At 39.0% G+C, this 15,530-nt stretch overlaps 1 protein-coding gene across 1 annotated transcript in view; it reads left to right on the top strand.

Moving 5' to 3' along the window:
- The window catches only part of pnpla7a (patatin-like phospholipase domain containing 7a), a 42,331-nt gene that overhangs the window by 12,162 nt on the left and 14,639 nt on the right, over nucleotides 1-15,530 (top strand). The window contains exons 17-27 of the mRNA XM_059358652.1: nucleotides 309-514; nucleotides 1,502-1,633; nucleotides 1,821-1,944; nucleotides 3,703-3,816; nucleotides 4,091-4,157; nucleotides 4,262-4,411; nucleotides 6,115-6,178; nucleotides 6,427-6,595; nucleotides 12,090-12,272; nucleotides 12,484-12,602; nucleotides 12,875-13,031. Of these exons, the coding sequence (XP_059214635.1) occupies nucleotides 309-514; nucleotides 1,502-1,633; nucleotides 1,821-1,944; nucleotides 3,703-3,816; nucleotides 4,091-4,157; nucleotides 4,262-4,411; nucleotides 6,115-6,178; nucleotides 6,427-6,595; nucleotides 12,090-12,272; nucleotides 12,484-12,602; nucleotides 12,875-13,031 (1,485 nt within the window). The remainder of the gene's footprint in view (nucleotides 1-308; nucleotides 515-1,501; nucleotides 1,634-1,820; nucleotides 1,945-3,702; nucleotides 3,817-4,090; nucleotides 4,158-4,261; nucleotides 4,412-6,114; nucleotides 6,179-6,426; nucleotides 6,596-12,089; nucleotides 12,273-12,483; nucleotides 12,603-12,874; nucleotides 13,032-15,530) is intronic.

The following is a 15,530-nucleotide window of genomic DNA, read 5'->3' as shown; positions in this document are numbered from 1 at the left end:
TATATATATATATATATATATATATATATATATATAATGAAAATAATATAATCGTGAAAAATCATGAAAATGTATTTTTTTTTCGTACAAAAAACACTATTTGACAAATCAAGATAAACAGGAGTTTAAGTTTATACCAAATTGTTTTAAATATAGAAGTAAAACTCATCAATAATGAACTAATGCTATGATAATTGCTGTGAAATCAATTTTTGACAACTAATCCGTGTGTCCTATTAGTGATCCTGAATCTCTGCTTTTACCTTCAGACTGTCACCTTCTGCTCTTCTCTCTTCTTTGCACTTTAGGAGGTGAGCATCCAGTTCGTGATCTCTGGCCTCCTCCATGTTTACCAGCGGATGATTGACCGTGAAGAAGAGACACGTCTGTTTGTGACGCACCCCGGGGAGCTTGTCGGTCAACTTGCAGTCCTCACTGGAGAGCCCCTCATATTCACTGTTCGAGCCCAGCGGGACTGCAGCTTCCTCTCCATTTCCAAAACACACTTCTATGAGTCAGTCACATGGACACCTCAGTACACACACAGCCATACAGAAATGTTACTCAAAATATTTACCATTACGACAACAAAGGTTGAGAGCAGTAATAGTAGTATATATCTGTTATACAGTTTGGCATAGAGCCCTCAACTTGACTGTAACTAGAGTTATAAAACCTTCATTGTCCTATTTCACCAGTCAAAGCTATTTGACTGTAACTGTTTTATTATTTATTGTTTTAATTATTTGCATAAAATCCAGATAATTAAAAAATAAAAATGTCAGAGCAGCTAAAAAAGCCAGGGGCGTATGCAGCAGACCTCCCTTGATGGAGAAAAAACAAGAAAATTAAAAGAAAGGAAGTAAAAAGTATCTTAGAAATGGAAAGAATAACCTATAGAATCAGAAATCAAGAATAATGTTTGAAGCCATGGAACAAAATGGATTTGATATGAGAATCTCAATAAAATAATACTACGGTATATAGCCCTGAAATTTCTGTTTTTTAAGATGCAGATGTGTATGTATATATGGGATAGTACAGTAAGTATATATATGTACGTACATCGTCATAAACTGGAGTGCTGCAAAATACAAATTTATTTTAAGTCCTGCAATAAAGTATTAAAAAAATATATATTTGCATTAAATCCAGATAATTAAAAAATAAAAATATGCCAGAACGGGTAAAGAAGCCACAGGTGTATGCAGCAGACCTCCCTTTAACTTAATGGAGAAAAAACAACAAACATTTGAAAATTATTGTTTAAGTGCAGTTTTCTACCCCCCCCACGAAAATGATAAAAATCTCTATTCTTCAAGATAAGATGTCAAAGTCACTCAATGACTCAATTTGACCACATCTGAGTTAATGCATCATGGCTTTGTAGTTCAGTGTAAACTGTAGACTTAAAAAAAACACTCATGACAAACATATTTTTAAAAAAACAATGAGAATGGTCTGTTGGCTTTCATTTCCCCCCGTTGTGTCCATTCCTCAGGATAATGCGCGTGGAGCCGAAGGTGGTGCTGAACGTTGCTCACACGGTGGTGAAGAGGATGTCGTCTTTCGTCAGACAGATTGACTTTGCTCTCGACTGGATGGCCGTGGAAGCTGGCAGGGCGGTGTACAGGTATTCTGCTGTTAACTTTGTAGAACTTGGAAAAATTGTCTTCAGAGAACAAGGTTGACATTAATACATTCATGTGAGAGCAGTCGATACACTTCAGACCCTTTCCAAACAAATCAATAATGGAGAGTTCGGTTCACATGCTTGTTTACGTATTGCAGTCAGTTGAAGTTCTCTGTGTATTTTTCAGGCAAGGAGAGAAATCGGACAGTACTTTCATTGTGCTGAGTGGTCGACTGCGCTCTGTGATCATGAAGGAAGATGGCAAGAAGGAGCTGATAGGAGAGTATGGACGCGGAGACCTGATTGGAGTGGTAAGGACCATGATGCTGAGCTGGAAGACCGATATGTGGATGTGCTGGTTCGAAAATTATGAATATCTACTATGTTTTTCACTCAGTAGCTTCATAAATATTAATGGCTGTATATCAGGATGAACAGCTCTGAGCTTTTTCTTTAAACTCTGTGAAAAACATGCAGATTTAAATATGCATGAGGAAAACTGTTTATGCCATTAAGAGTTAATCATAACATAACATATTCACTGTCAGTATGTACAATTAAAAAGCCGTGGGCTGCCAGTATGCTCTTCAAAAACACGACCATGAGACCACTCTCACCACTGCCAGTAAATAAAAACTCAACAAACATCTAGTGAATATTTGGAAAAGTGACTAAACACGAGCTGCAAGCCAGCTCAATTTAAACAAACAAAGATTCAGTATCATCTTGATGTTTTTTTTTAAATATCCAGTGACAGTTGACCTAAACTTCTAACCTTTTTTTGAGCATACATAAACACTTTTTCCTCAGGCTCCTTGTTTGGACTCCAAACACAGTTAGACTTCATTTGACAGACTGGCTAGTAATGCTGGTGCAAACTGAAGTGTGGGTGTGCTCACTGCAGTCATTTAATCGTTTCTCACCTTGTTTGGTCCGATTTCTAATTTTGTAAAAAGTGAGAATTCCATGTCTTTGTTGATCAGAAAGCAGGTCTAAGTGCTATTCAAATACTGTGAAAGTATGTCTGATTGCTGTTCTTGGCAAGACCCGCCCTGATTGAGGTTAGGCCAGGGGTCTGCACCATTGACTATCAAAAGAGACAGATATATTGAAACAGAGACAGTATGATGAAAAACTTCTTTTAAACATTAAAGCATGTAAAAATGTCTGAATCTAAAAATGAGCATATGTCCCCTATAATCTGAGTATATGTTGAACTACCCAGCAGGTTTACCGATGTTGTCCTTCACGGGTTGGGATCTAAAAGTGGGAACTAATAACTTGACTAGAGCAAAGTCACTTTGTTACACTTCACCCACTTTCCCATTGGCTGGTGTGGCTGATCTCTGCCACGATGCTTCTAATAATACCTGGGTTGATGGATGCTATGGTTACGGTTACCTGGAGGAGGAAGCTGTCTCTGCAGCTCCTACGATGGCGGTTAACATTCAGAGACATATTTAGCTCAACTGTTGACGTCAACTCTAGATGATGAGACGGAGAGATCTTATTTATAGCTCTTTTTTTTTTCATGTGAAGATTATTCTGAAACTCGTGGATCAATAAAAGACTTAACAGTCATGGACTAACATTCAAATTTAAGACTGAAACTTAAATTACATACCAAACTTTAATAAAAATACATTAAAAAAATATATTAGACCACCCTTGTTTTCTTCAATTTCTTGTTCATTTTAAAGCCTGGTACAACTAAAGGTAAAAAAGTATAATGATAACTACACAAATAGCTCATAAGAGTTTAATTTAGGAGCTGATATCTAGACATTTTCCATGGTTTTCTTGATAATGATTTTGGTTACAATCAAGAAAACCATGGAAAATGGCTAGATATCAGCTCTTAAATTAAACTCTTATGAGCTATTTTTGTTTTTATCATTATATTTCTCCAAAGACATGTACCTTTAGTTGTACCAGGCATTAAAATAAACAAGAAATTGAAGAAAACAATGGTCTAATCATTTTTTCCATGACTTTATATGCATCTGCATCATGATAGATTTTTTAAATTTTTGACCAAGTTAACAATGTGACCTATCCTTCGTCTGCAGGTGGAGGCCCTGACCCATCAGAACAGAGCCACCACAGTGCACGCTGTACGAGACTCTGAGCTGGCCAAGTTACCTGAAGGAGCTCTCAGCTCCATCAAGAGGAAGTTCCCACAGGTCGGGTGAAACTTACTTGTTAAAGTAAATGTCGGCTAATGTGATGACACATTTCATTTTTGTGTATAGCGATTTGATTGTAGTGATTTCTAAAATGCTTTGAAATAAATGGAGTTGAGTGAACATCACCCCTGACACTTAGCATTTCAATAATCCGTCATCAGCTGGACAATAATCCTTCTGAAACATTTTCAATGTAAAATACTTCATTCATGACATTTTAAAGCATTGCTATCTACATGATGACACAGAGTCTCTGGTTTGTGCCTCTCAGGTTGTCACCAGGTTGATCCACTTACTGGGACAGAAGATCCTTCAGCAGGTCAATGGACCTCTGACAGGTGTGTGCGTCTACATGTGCACTTAGTGCTGCTTCACTGGTATTGGTGTTTATCTCAACTCACCGCTGAAGGGGAGGTTTAATAATATGTACGCATGTCCTCAGCTCGCAGTTTGGCCCTCCACACTCCTGGCAGTAAGTGGGATGCAGGGAACCAGGCCTCCAACCTCTCCACTGTCACAGTCCTGCCTGTATCAGAAGAAGTACCTCTCACCACCTTCACCCTGGAGCTGCAGCATGCACTCTTGGCAATAGGTAATAAGAAAAAATATTTTAGAACATTTTTAGATCTTGGACAGTCATTGTTAACATATTGCCACCCTACAGCGACTGACTTAGACACACTTAAAACTAAGCTTAGACCATTTTTTCCCTTCAATTTCTTGTTCATTTTAATGCCTGGTACAACTGAATGTACATTTGTTTGGACAACTATAATGATAACAACAAAAAAAGCTCATAAGAGTTTCATTTATGTAGATATCTAGACATTTCCCATTGTTTTCTTGATAATAACCAAAATCCTTATCAAGAAAAGCATGGAGAGTGTCTAGATATCATCTCTTAAATTAAACTCTTATGAGCAATTTTTTGTTATCCTTATATTTGTGTGAAAACAAGGGTGGTCTAATATTTTTTTCCAAGACTGTATGATGGTGTTTGTATGGAGTGTTCCCACTATTCCAACAACCACCAACTCTAGTTTGAATTAAATACATCCTTAATTCACCAAGTATGATGTAAACATATGCTGCTGGCTACCTGCTGCTCTTCCCCTGCTGACTCATTCTGCCGTGCCCCGGCTGCCAGCTGATCAGCAGTTCGCTGAACAGCGCCGCATCGGCTCTCACTTGTTCTTTGGAGGCAGTCCATTAAATTGCAAAATAGAATAACAAAAATCACCCCAAAACAGCTTGTTCCATGTAGACTGGCTCACTTTTACCCGAAGTACTCCCAAACAAGGAGAGACACGTTTTACTATACTAATAGTCCTGTAAGTCGCCATGTTTCTCAGCTCAGCTGCCCAAGGCACCTGTAAAGACTAGGGATGGGTATAATTAATCGATCGATTAATGGTCGTTAAGAATTTGGTTGATTTTTGTAGTTTTTCAATTTTAATTTTATCTATGACTGCATATCAGAACTCACTGAACTGAAACACGGCCGATTGTTCATTTCTGCGGCCATACGTGAATAAGCCAATTAAGTTGGATAAAACTACAGTTTGCAAACTGAAAGCTGCAGTAACAATTATAAAACACACAGAAATATAAGAGTGTTAATTTGAGCAAAACTAGCTTACTGTATCAAACCTCGCTAGCTTTAAAAACTGAGTTTAATTAAATCAAAAACGTATTTAAACACAAAACACACTTAAAAATGCAAGATTACTGTAAAAACTAACCTCATGCCTCTTCGGGGGCTAAAACATAAAACATTGAACTCCTTGACTTTATCTTTACAGTATAATCTCACTTGAGTTAGTTTTACGATCGACAGGATCAAGTCTCTTTTCGTCCTTATACATACTGGAGTATGTATAAAACATAGCGATTAATTGATCGTTAGCGTTCTAGATAATCGTGTTGGCAGGTTACTTCCAAACACCCATCCCTAATAGAGACTGACCTCTGGTTCCAGGTGCTGTTCACTACAAATCAGAAAATATAACACCTCTCCATCAGTTTATTGTGTGTGTGCTTTGGGTCGAGTAGAATATCCAGGGTCAGAAATACTCTCAACAAGAGCACTTAAGGCTTCAGGGAGAGACAGTAAGAGGGCTGACATACCTGGCATATGTGTCTAAAAGAGTTAAATATGTTATGTGTACTGTGCTGCTTCCTTGCTTGATTTATTTTAATATTTGGACAAGAAGCTCTTCACCAACTCATGTCAAATGAATTAAGTCAAGTGCTTCGACCCGACTGACTGTAACTGCTGTAATCTTTTACATACAGGTCCCACTCTTCTGCTGACCAGTGATATTATCAAACAGCGACTTGGAGCTGCAGCTCTAGACAGGTATGTTTTGTGGCTGACTGATAATTTACGGGAATTGAGCGTCCCCTTCAGCACCCCCCCAAATACTCGTACTACTACCCACACTACTTTTTGGCCTATTTAATATTTCCTTGGGCTCTCTGTCTCTCTGACTCACTCATTAAATTCCGTTTAAGTATGCTTTATTGGCACAACAGGAAAATGGATCTACTCTGTGCTGCCAGCTAGGCAGTGCTGCCTGTCACTAATGGACTCCTTTTCCTCTTCAGTGTCCACGAGTACCGTCTGTCCAGCTGGCTGGGCCAACAGGAAGACCTCCATCGCATAGTTCTGTACCAGACAGACTACACACTGACCCCATGGACGCAGCGGTGCATCCGTCAGGCCGACTGCATCATTATCGTGGGACTGGGAGAGCAGGACCCTGCTGTTGGAGAGGTGAGGTGTTAAGTGTGGGTTACAGGTGGAGAAAGGTGAGAGAAGAAACAGTTGCAAAGGTTGCTATTGTAGGTAGCTATTCAGTTATTGTTGATTGGTTAACTGATCAGTTAAAAACTTACAACATATATAATTTGTAGTGATATGAAACAAAGAAAAGCAACAAATGCTCACATTTGAGAAGCTGCAATCAGGAAATCTTGCAAAATTGATTTTCTTTGGTTGCCTGCTGTGGCCAAAAACATTGCCATGAGAGCTGTTAGTAAAGTTGCCGGCTGCAAAGATAAGCAATGAGCTGGAACTCACCAGCTCAATAAAGTCAAGTGGTGCTGCAGATTTGGATGACAGTTCATCACTACGAGCAACCCGTTTTGCGCCGTCACTGTTGATTAATTGTTATTAGAAAATATGGCTTATAGCCACTCTAAAGGATATGGCTGACAATGTTTTAATAATTCTGTTGTTGTCAACGATGGAAAAACCAAAACCAAACACATTGGTCAGTCTCTCAATAGTTCTCCTGTCTGTCTGTGGCTCTCAGCCCAGTGGTTCCTGCTGAAGACATATATCTTAAAATAAAACTGTCACAAATGCATATTTTCACTTTTAAAGCCCCTGTGTGCCCATTGTTTGCCCACACTGGAGCTTTCACTTAAGTTGTCAAATTAGACCTCTTCTCAGGACAGTTTGGGTCTGTACCTGACATCGCCCTCACCCTTATGTTGGTTTCGTTCTGTCTATAAAGGCAAGACCACTCAGTTATTATTCTTATTTTTGCATTGTGTATTTGACATGTAAGATAATTCCTTGCATAGCTCCTTCCATCCTCCACATCACTCAAGGGCTAACCAGCCAGAGTGACTGAAAGAAAACATCTGTGTGGGTTTGCAGGACTTTCATTTATTTCATAAACCAGTTGGGAACGACATTACTAAACCATGAGTAATTATCATATCTGGTATTGACAATTTTTAGTGGCGGATTTTGATGAGGTAGTTAATATTAATTGAAGCAGGATGGTGTATGTGGAATTGATTTAAAACTAGAAAGTTTCCTCTGGGGAAATTCTGAAAGGGCCACGGGGGCTACTGCCGGTCTGTGTACACTATGATGACACTTTAACCTCAAAGTGTGTGTGTGTGTGTGTGTGTGTGTGTGTGTGTGTGTGTGTGTGTGTGTGTGTGTGTGTGTGTGTGTGTGTGTGTGTGTGTGTGTGTGTGTGTGTGTGTGTGTGTGTGTGTGTGTGTGTGTGTGTGTGTGTGTGGCGAAAATCGCATAAAGTTACGTGTGTGTGTAGCGAAAATCGCATAAAGTTACCTGTGTGTGTGTATGTGTAGCGAAAATCGCATAAAGTTACCTGTGTGTGTGTGTATGTGTAGCGAAAATCGCATAAAGTTACGTGTGTGTGTAGCGAAAATCGCATAAAGTTACCTGTGTGTGTGTATGTGTAGCGAAAATCGCATAAAGTTACCTGTGTGTGTGTATGTGTAGCGAAAATCGCATAAAGTTACCTGTGTGTGTGTATGTGTAGCGAAAATCGCATAAAGTTACGTGTGTGTGTAGCGAAAATCGCATAAAGTTACGTGTGTGTGTAGCGAAAATCACATAAAGTTACCTGTGTGTGTGTAGCGAAAATCACATAAAGTTACCTGTGTGTGTGTATGTGTAGCGAAAATCGCATAAAGTTACCTGTGTGTGTGTATGTGTAGCGAAAATCGCATAAAGTTACGTGTGTGTGTATGTGTAATTAAAATCACATAAAGTTACCTGTGTGTCTGTGTGTGCGTGTGTTTTTGAAGCATGTATGCATGTGTGAGGAGTGTGCGCGTTTACGTGCATGTGTGTGTGTGTGTATCTGTAACTGTAATCACATCAAAGATCAAAGGCAATCAGATCAAAGCAATCAACAGAATTAACTGACACCTGTTCCAGTGAAAGCAGAGGTGGACAGACTGCAATTTCTGTCCTCGAACAGAAAGCATTTTTGGCAAAACCATAATACCTATCATTGATCCGACTTCACTTTGAGTGTCCTGAGTTCTTCCTGAACGTCTACATATGTTTTTTTTTAAAGAAAAATGGAAAAAATAGCTTTGTTAGAGTGATCTAAAAAAACTTTTTTTTCAGAAATCTTCCTGCGTTTTTAATATGGGAGCCAATGAGGCTGTTGATGCGTGTTGATGGCACATCTATGCGTTGTACGCCCAAACTATAACTCTGACAGCTTTACCAGAGGATTGTGAGTGAGAAGACAAATTTTCCTACGTTTCTATGTAAAAATGATTTCTGTAGAGTGGAATTTGCGGCCTGGAGCGCAGTTTTCAAATTTATTTTTTGACAATTTTTTCTCTCCCTCTACACTCTGGTGATGATGTCACACACTGTGACACGAACATTCCGTGCAATACACACCCATTATAATCTCAGAATTTCTCCAAAAATGATCATGGTCATTGAATTGATTGGATTGGATTGGATTGATTAAAAACTATATGACCTATCGAAACGTGGATTAATACACCGAAACACAAGACTTGTGTCTACTGTTTAAAGTTTAAATGGAGTCTCTCGGTGAAATTATGCTGGAGGAGTAGACGTTTAAAATCTCCAATTGTTCTTTTTCGCTCATTTTCTTTCGGCCGTCCCATTCATTTCAATGCAAAATTTTGGGCAGTTTTTCACGACTTATGTCGCGAAAAATTCGTATTCTGTAGAGAAAAGTAATAGCACACCGATCCCGATCAAACCGCACGTTTTGATATATAATTTGTCCTGCAACTCTTCAAGTTGTAGGACTAGTAGCGGGACGAAATGCGTCCGGAAGAGGAATAAGAAAAAATCCACAGTATAACAGTAGTGCTCGGTGCGATTGTCCCGAGGCCCTAATAAACTACAATACCCATGTTCATCGTAATCGTTATAGTACCACTGTGGAGCTCTGTGGTTCAGAGGAATAAACTGTTAGTAGGATCAGTTCATTGTTGGTTTTGGTCTTTTCATGGGATTTGTTGACTTTGAGAAAAATATAGAACAGCACTCGACTTGTCCTTTAACTTCTCTTAAACATTGTTGAGGATGAATTTCTTCGTCGACTTACCAACTGGATGGTTGTTATCTGGAACCGAAAATCCTAACCTCTTGCAAAGCTGGAGTTGAAGTAAAGGCATAAATTAGTTAATGGTCAGTGTAAAAATGTGTGTCACCTAGGGCTGGGCGATATGGACCAAAAGTCATATCCTGATATATTTAGGCTGAATATCGATATACGATATATATCCCGATATTTTTGTCGCAAAGTGAGAGCAAATGTTCAGTCAAAATCAAAGCCAAATATGACATGTCACTCGTAGTTTTATTGAAACTATTTAAGTGAACACAAATACTGTATTACAGGAGTACCTTTTTAAAAAAAATCAAAGCTCAATAAGGTGCACACTTAAATAAAAATAGCGTATGAAATTAAATAGGCCAATCTTTTCTGAATGAAATATTTATGAGAAAAGAATAACGAACATTACAAAAGAACTAAATATGAAAAACCCTTGTAAGGGCAGCATTTATATATAAAAGAAAAAAAATGGTCTAGTTCCATTTCACATTTAAAATAAATAGATATATTTTTTATATCGTTATATCGCCCAGCCCTAGTGTCACCACACACAAAGCACATTTTTCGCTCTGAACATTCGTCATCAAATACAAAATCAATGCAAAAACGGGTTATGAATTCACGCCAGGTAATGCAAATAACCAAAAATCACATGTACTCAACTTGGCGCAGTAATGTGCTGCCCACTGCTCCTTGCATGGTGTGTTCACTTGTGTGTAAAAAAGGATGGGTTAAATGCAGAGGTTGAATTTCCCCATTGTGGGATTAATAAAGTAATCTTCTTCTTCTAAAATCAGTGTAGAGCTGATCGACCCAAACCTCATTCAGAAAATTATTTTTTCTTAGTTGCTCACTTGCGGCCTTGTGGTCAGACCTAATCTGAATCATTTATTTATTTCAGCATCCTTTTGATCCATTTATTCAAACTAACAGCAGCAAAATCGGTTTATTTTGGGTTCATATCGCCATGGTAAACCAGATTAATTCACCCAATGTGTGACATGCATACAGTCAATATGTATTTAGTGATTTTGACACACCAATGATGAAACTGTCATTCACCGGAGAGCCGCAATTTGAGGAAAGCTTGTCGTTAGTTTCGATCCGAGAAGTGCTCCAGTGCTCCGTGCAACAGTCAAACTCAAGCAAGGGCGAAAATTTGCTTCATATCTGGTGTGAACACACCATTACAGCTGGCCATACATTATCTAACCATCATTAGGATGTTCCCCTTCAGAGAAATCATCACACCAATTACTACATACAGGTCTCTTGCTGATTTGACATTAAGGTTAGTGCTGATCATTATGTTCTTGAATCATGGCTATACCCAGGGGTTTAGCCAACTTAATGGTCACACTGGCTGTGAAAGGTGGTATCTGACCCTTGGGCATATTGGAGAAATGAGAAAAGGGGCGGATTGATGTTGTGAAAGCGAAATGGGGTGCGAGAGAAAGGAAGTGCCTGTCCATCTGATGAAGGGGAGGTAATTGCCTTCCAAGGGAAAAAATGGATGCAGCGAAAAGTAAGGAATGCTTCCCTGCTTAACAGGAGATGGTGGGAGAAATGGAAACATGGATCAATATTTGCTTAGACTCTGAATGAGTCATAGCTCTGCGTTTATTTTATCTTTCAGGGTATACACACACACAGGCCCTCTCATCTTGCACATACACTAAGGCTAAGGACTTGTTCTCACTCCCAAGGCTGCAAGAACAGAATGATGTCATTTTGTTCTTGCAGCCGACACATCATCTGGGCAGAACTTGTGTGGTGTCCAAGAACTATTGTTTGATTAGTCAGACATTTTAATTTGAATGAGACGTGTGCTGCAGTAGGAGGGCCCTATGACGACTTCCCAGGAGTTCTGCTGTGGAGTTTCCCGTGAAGTATGAAATGTCCTGACCAGAAAGAACTTTTTTCAACTTGTTCTCAAGAACAAGAACAAATTTCTCTGTTCTTGTGGAGTATGTAAAGGGCTTAAGCCTTCAGCAGAGGGCCTGTTTATTGAGCAACAGATTTGACCTTCCTCTCAGACTATTTAGCCTTTTTTTAAGACATTTAAAAACGGCATGGAAATTGCTTTTGAAAAAATTAAATACAAAAAAATCTCTCCAATAAATAATTTAGTTCTATTGAATATGAGATAACATATCTGAAATTATTCCCAAATATAAATATGAAATTACAATCACATACCTTTTACATGTGCCGATACAGTGCTTACTTAAAAACTGTGTAGTTTCTAGTCGTCATAAGTTTTTGCACAATTTTTCTGGGCTCGCACTCAAATACTGTGCATTGTTGCACAGAGAAGCCAATGGGTGAAGAAAGTGAGGAGAACAAAATGTTCTGAAACATCTGTGCTCGATGTCTTCCCTCAAGCTGGAGCGTATGTTGGAAGGAAGTGCAGTGCGTGCCCAGAAGCAGCTGGTGCTGTTGCACAGAGAGGACGGCCCCCCACCCAGAGGAACCGTAGACTGGCTCAACATGCGAAGCTGGATCTCCAGACACCTCCACCTCTCTTGTCCCCGAAGGGTCTTCTCTAAGAGGAGCCTGCCCAAACTGGTAGGAATGGCAAATATAGCCAAAGTGTTTTTGTGTTTTACTCTTATTTCTCATTTGCAGATGTGTCCTCTTCTGGCTGTTCTCTGAGCCTCTCACTTACTGTATTCTTGTAATCTTCTCTTTCTTATTCAACATTTACATATTTTCTGTCATCCGTTCAATCCTTCTTTATCCTCTCACCATCTCACCCTTTCCTCTCCACATTTTTCAGTTGGAGCTGTATCAGCGGGTGTTTGAGAAGCCAGCAGACCGTCACTCAGACTTCTCTCGTCTGGCTCGAGTGCTCACGGGCAATGCTATTGCTCTGATCCTGGGAGGAGGAGGGGCAAGGTAAAACCACCCCACTGTCTGTCTCCCCAAACAGTTTTTTTTAAACGTTCAAGCCATAATAGACTGTAATGAACATGAACCTTTATATATAACATTTGATATATGACCCCTCTTCTGGGCTTAATGGATTTTATAATTGTCAGAGCCTCTCAGACCATAATCACAGAGCTTTCTGGTTTAATTTTTCTGCCGGCTGGGTATATCTGTGCCTTTTTGGCTAAATATTGACATTTCTTTCTGTCTTTCCATGTTTACTTCACCCTGCTGTTCAGGGGCTGCTCCCAGGTGGGGATAATGCGAGCTCTCTGCGAGGCCGGCATCCCAGTGGACCTCATCGGCGGAACCTCTATCGGTTCCCTGATGGGAGCATTATATGCCGAGGACCGCAGCCACAGCCGCATGAGGATGAGGGCCAAAGAATGGGCAATGGTGAGTCGAAACAACATTTAAACTAATCTTGCAGTAAACTCAAATGGTAATGATATTTTGTTCTGCTTCATATCAGGCAGGGATTTTAAATATTTTCAGGATTTCAAGTTCCTTTTCAATACTGTTATTTTTTCCTTTTCTATTAATGACTATTGTAGAAAGATGGAGAATGACAAAAAAATGTCCCTGGTAGGGGTGGGCGATATGGCCCAAAAAGAAAATCACAACATTTCAGAGTATTTTTGCAATAAAGATATTCTTGACGATATATAGAAAATATCCTTCATTCATTATCTTTCTCCGCTTATCCGCACTGGTGTCCCGAGGGGCTGGAGCCGATCCCAGCTGACATTGGGCGAGAGGCGGGGTTCACCCTGGACAGGTCACCAGACTATCACAGGGCTTATAGAAAATATGATTTTTTCAAATGATTTTGTGTTTCGGGTAAAAATCGAGAACAAAATAAAAATCAACCATAAATCTAAAATATAGTATAAAGTGCAAATTTCAACAGTTGCCAAATGAAAAAAAAATTACTCTTGACTCTTCAGTGCAAAATGGAAATATTACAAAATATTAAAAATAATTTTGCAGATGTCAGTGGTGGAATGTAACAAAGTACATTTACTCAAATACAATTTTGAGGCACATCTACTTAACTTGCTTATTTCCATTTATGTATCTTTGTACTTCTACGTCATTACATTTTAAATGCAAATATTCATGACATTTAGCTACCAGCTTTAGTTGCTTTTAGCAAGATTTAACTTAATAAAAGTTTTACATTTTTAAAAATACACCACATAAGTATAATAAGTAGTTAAAATGAGCGGTTACCTTGGTGACAGCAAAAATAGTTATCCAACAATATATATAGAATGTATATAAAACAATCTAAGTGGGGTCATTCTGCAGAACGAGTACTTTTACTTTTGTTACTTGAGGTACATTTTGTTGCTGGTACTTTTGTACTTCAAATTTAACTTATAACTTTGAATGCAATAATTTGACATCACTATGTCAAGAAGTAGGAATGTTGCTAATATGGCGATATGCATTTCTTGGTATTTTATAGAAAAGATGCCAGTATTATCGTGATGATACGGTATGGGACACCCTGAGTCTCCGGACTAATTTGAACCAGGGATGTTCTGTGTTTTAGGCTACATGGACACCTTTTCCCAAAGTTTTTTAAGCTTGTGCACTGGCTTGTGTCTGTCCAGTTCTCACGACTGCAATATCTCAGGATCTCTTTAGGGGAATTTCTTAAAATTTGGCACAAACGTACACTTGGACTCAACGATCAGATACTGGTGCTCAAAGGTCACCATGACCTCACATAACATGTTTTTGGCCACAACTTGGCTTCACTGTGACATCGCAATTTTCTGCAGCACCATCCATAACTCAGGAATATAAAAGGCGAGATAGCCATTGTATAGCTCTCCATTGCTGCGGGGTTAAAGATGTGTGAGAATCATCCACGTTGTAGGATGTGTGACTTTCTTTGTAGCAACATTGACATTTAAAGCATTATCTACTACATGAGTCTGAGCAGACATGGAAGTAAACTGGTTGGTGGAGAGGTGTTTTTTCTAGTTTTTAGCTGGTGTTGAATTTAATTAGAGTGAATGACCTTGATGAAATATCTTCAGGGTGTTGCATAACATCCACTGGATGCAGAGCTTGGAGGGATGAAATACAAGTGTTTTCTCCCTAGATGGCATATGTGTAATAATTCTGTCTAGAATTAGGCCAAATAATTGTGACAAACAAGTGGGATAATTTAGAAGCCATTATTCTGTTTTGTGAAAGAGAAGCAGAGTTCAACAGCTCCTCCTCGACTTGCTCCAGTTTGGAGAGAGGAATATTTTCAGGCAGTTTCAATTTTCTGCTTGTGAGTCTGTCCTTGTGAAGGTGACTATAACAGCATTTTTTATTTTATTTTAATGCTGTTCAGGCCTCCATTCTACATTTTATATGATTAACCACGCTGTCCTGATTAACCATCAGAAGTAATGGGTTGGTGTTGCACATTTAGTTAATGATCAGAACCTTTTTAGTCGTAATATGACATTCATCCTCATGTTTCTAATCCTGTGAACACTCATGACACCTGCTCAGTGCTCAGGTCTGCAGGCTGAACATGTGGTGTGATTCGTCTTCTCACAGTGAATCCAGCCCCTCCTCCTCCTCCTCCTCTGGCTCTGTCCTTGGTCCTGAGCCGTCCCTCTAGAAGCAGCTGGCTGGGTTGCTACTCCTTTTAGTATTGAATTAAAAGAACCACTGTTGTAATAAAAACTTTGTCCTTAGCAAAGTCAGAACAGGACAGTTTGCTTTGTAGAAATGTTGGTGCCTTTTTTATGAGGAGTGAGCATGTGTACACACCTAGGGGAAGGCAAAGCAAGATAAAATAACATTTAATGTCACATTAAATTAATTTAACGTATTTACTGAAGAAAACAGATCTTGCAGAAGCCATTTGACCTTTATTTCCTC

Source organism: Centropristis striata, chromosome 19, assembly GCF_030273125.1.
Source record: "Centropristis striata isolate RG_2023a ecotype Rhode Island chromosome 19, C.striata_1.0, whole genome shotgun sequence".
NCBI classification, from domain to species: domain Eukaryota; kingdom Metazoa; phylum Chordata; class Actinopteri; order Perciformes; family Serranidae; genus Centropristis; species Centropristis striata.
Note: the sequence above shows the minus strand (reverse complement) of the source record. Positions and strands in the feature narration are given on the sequence as shown.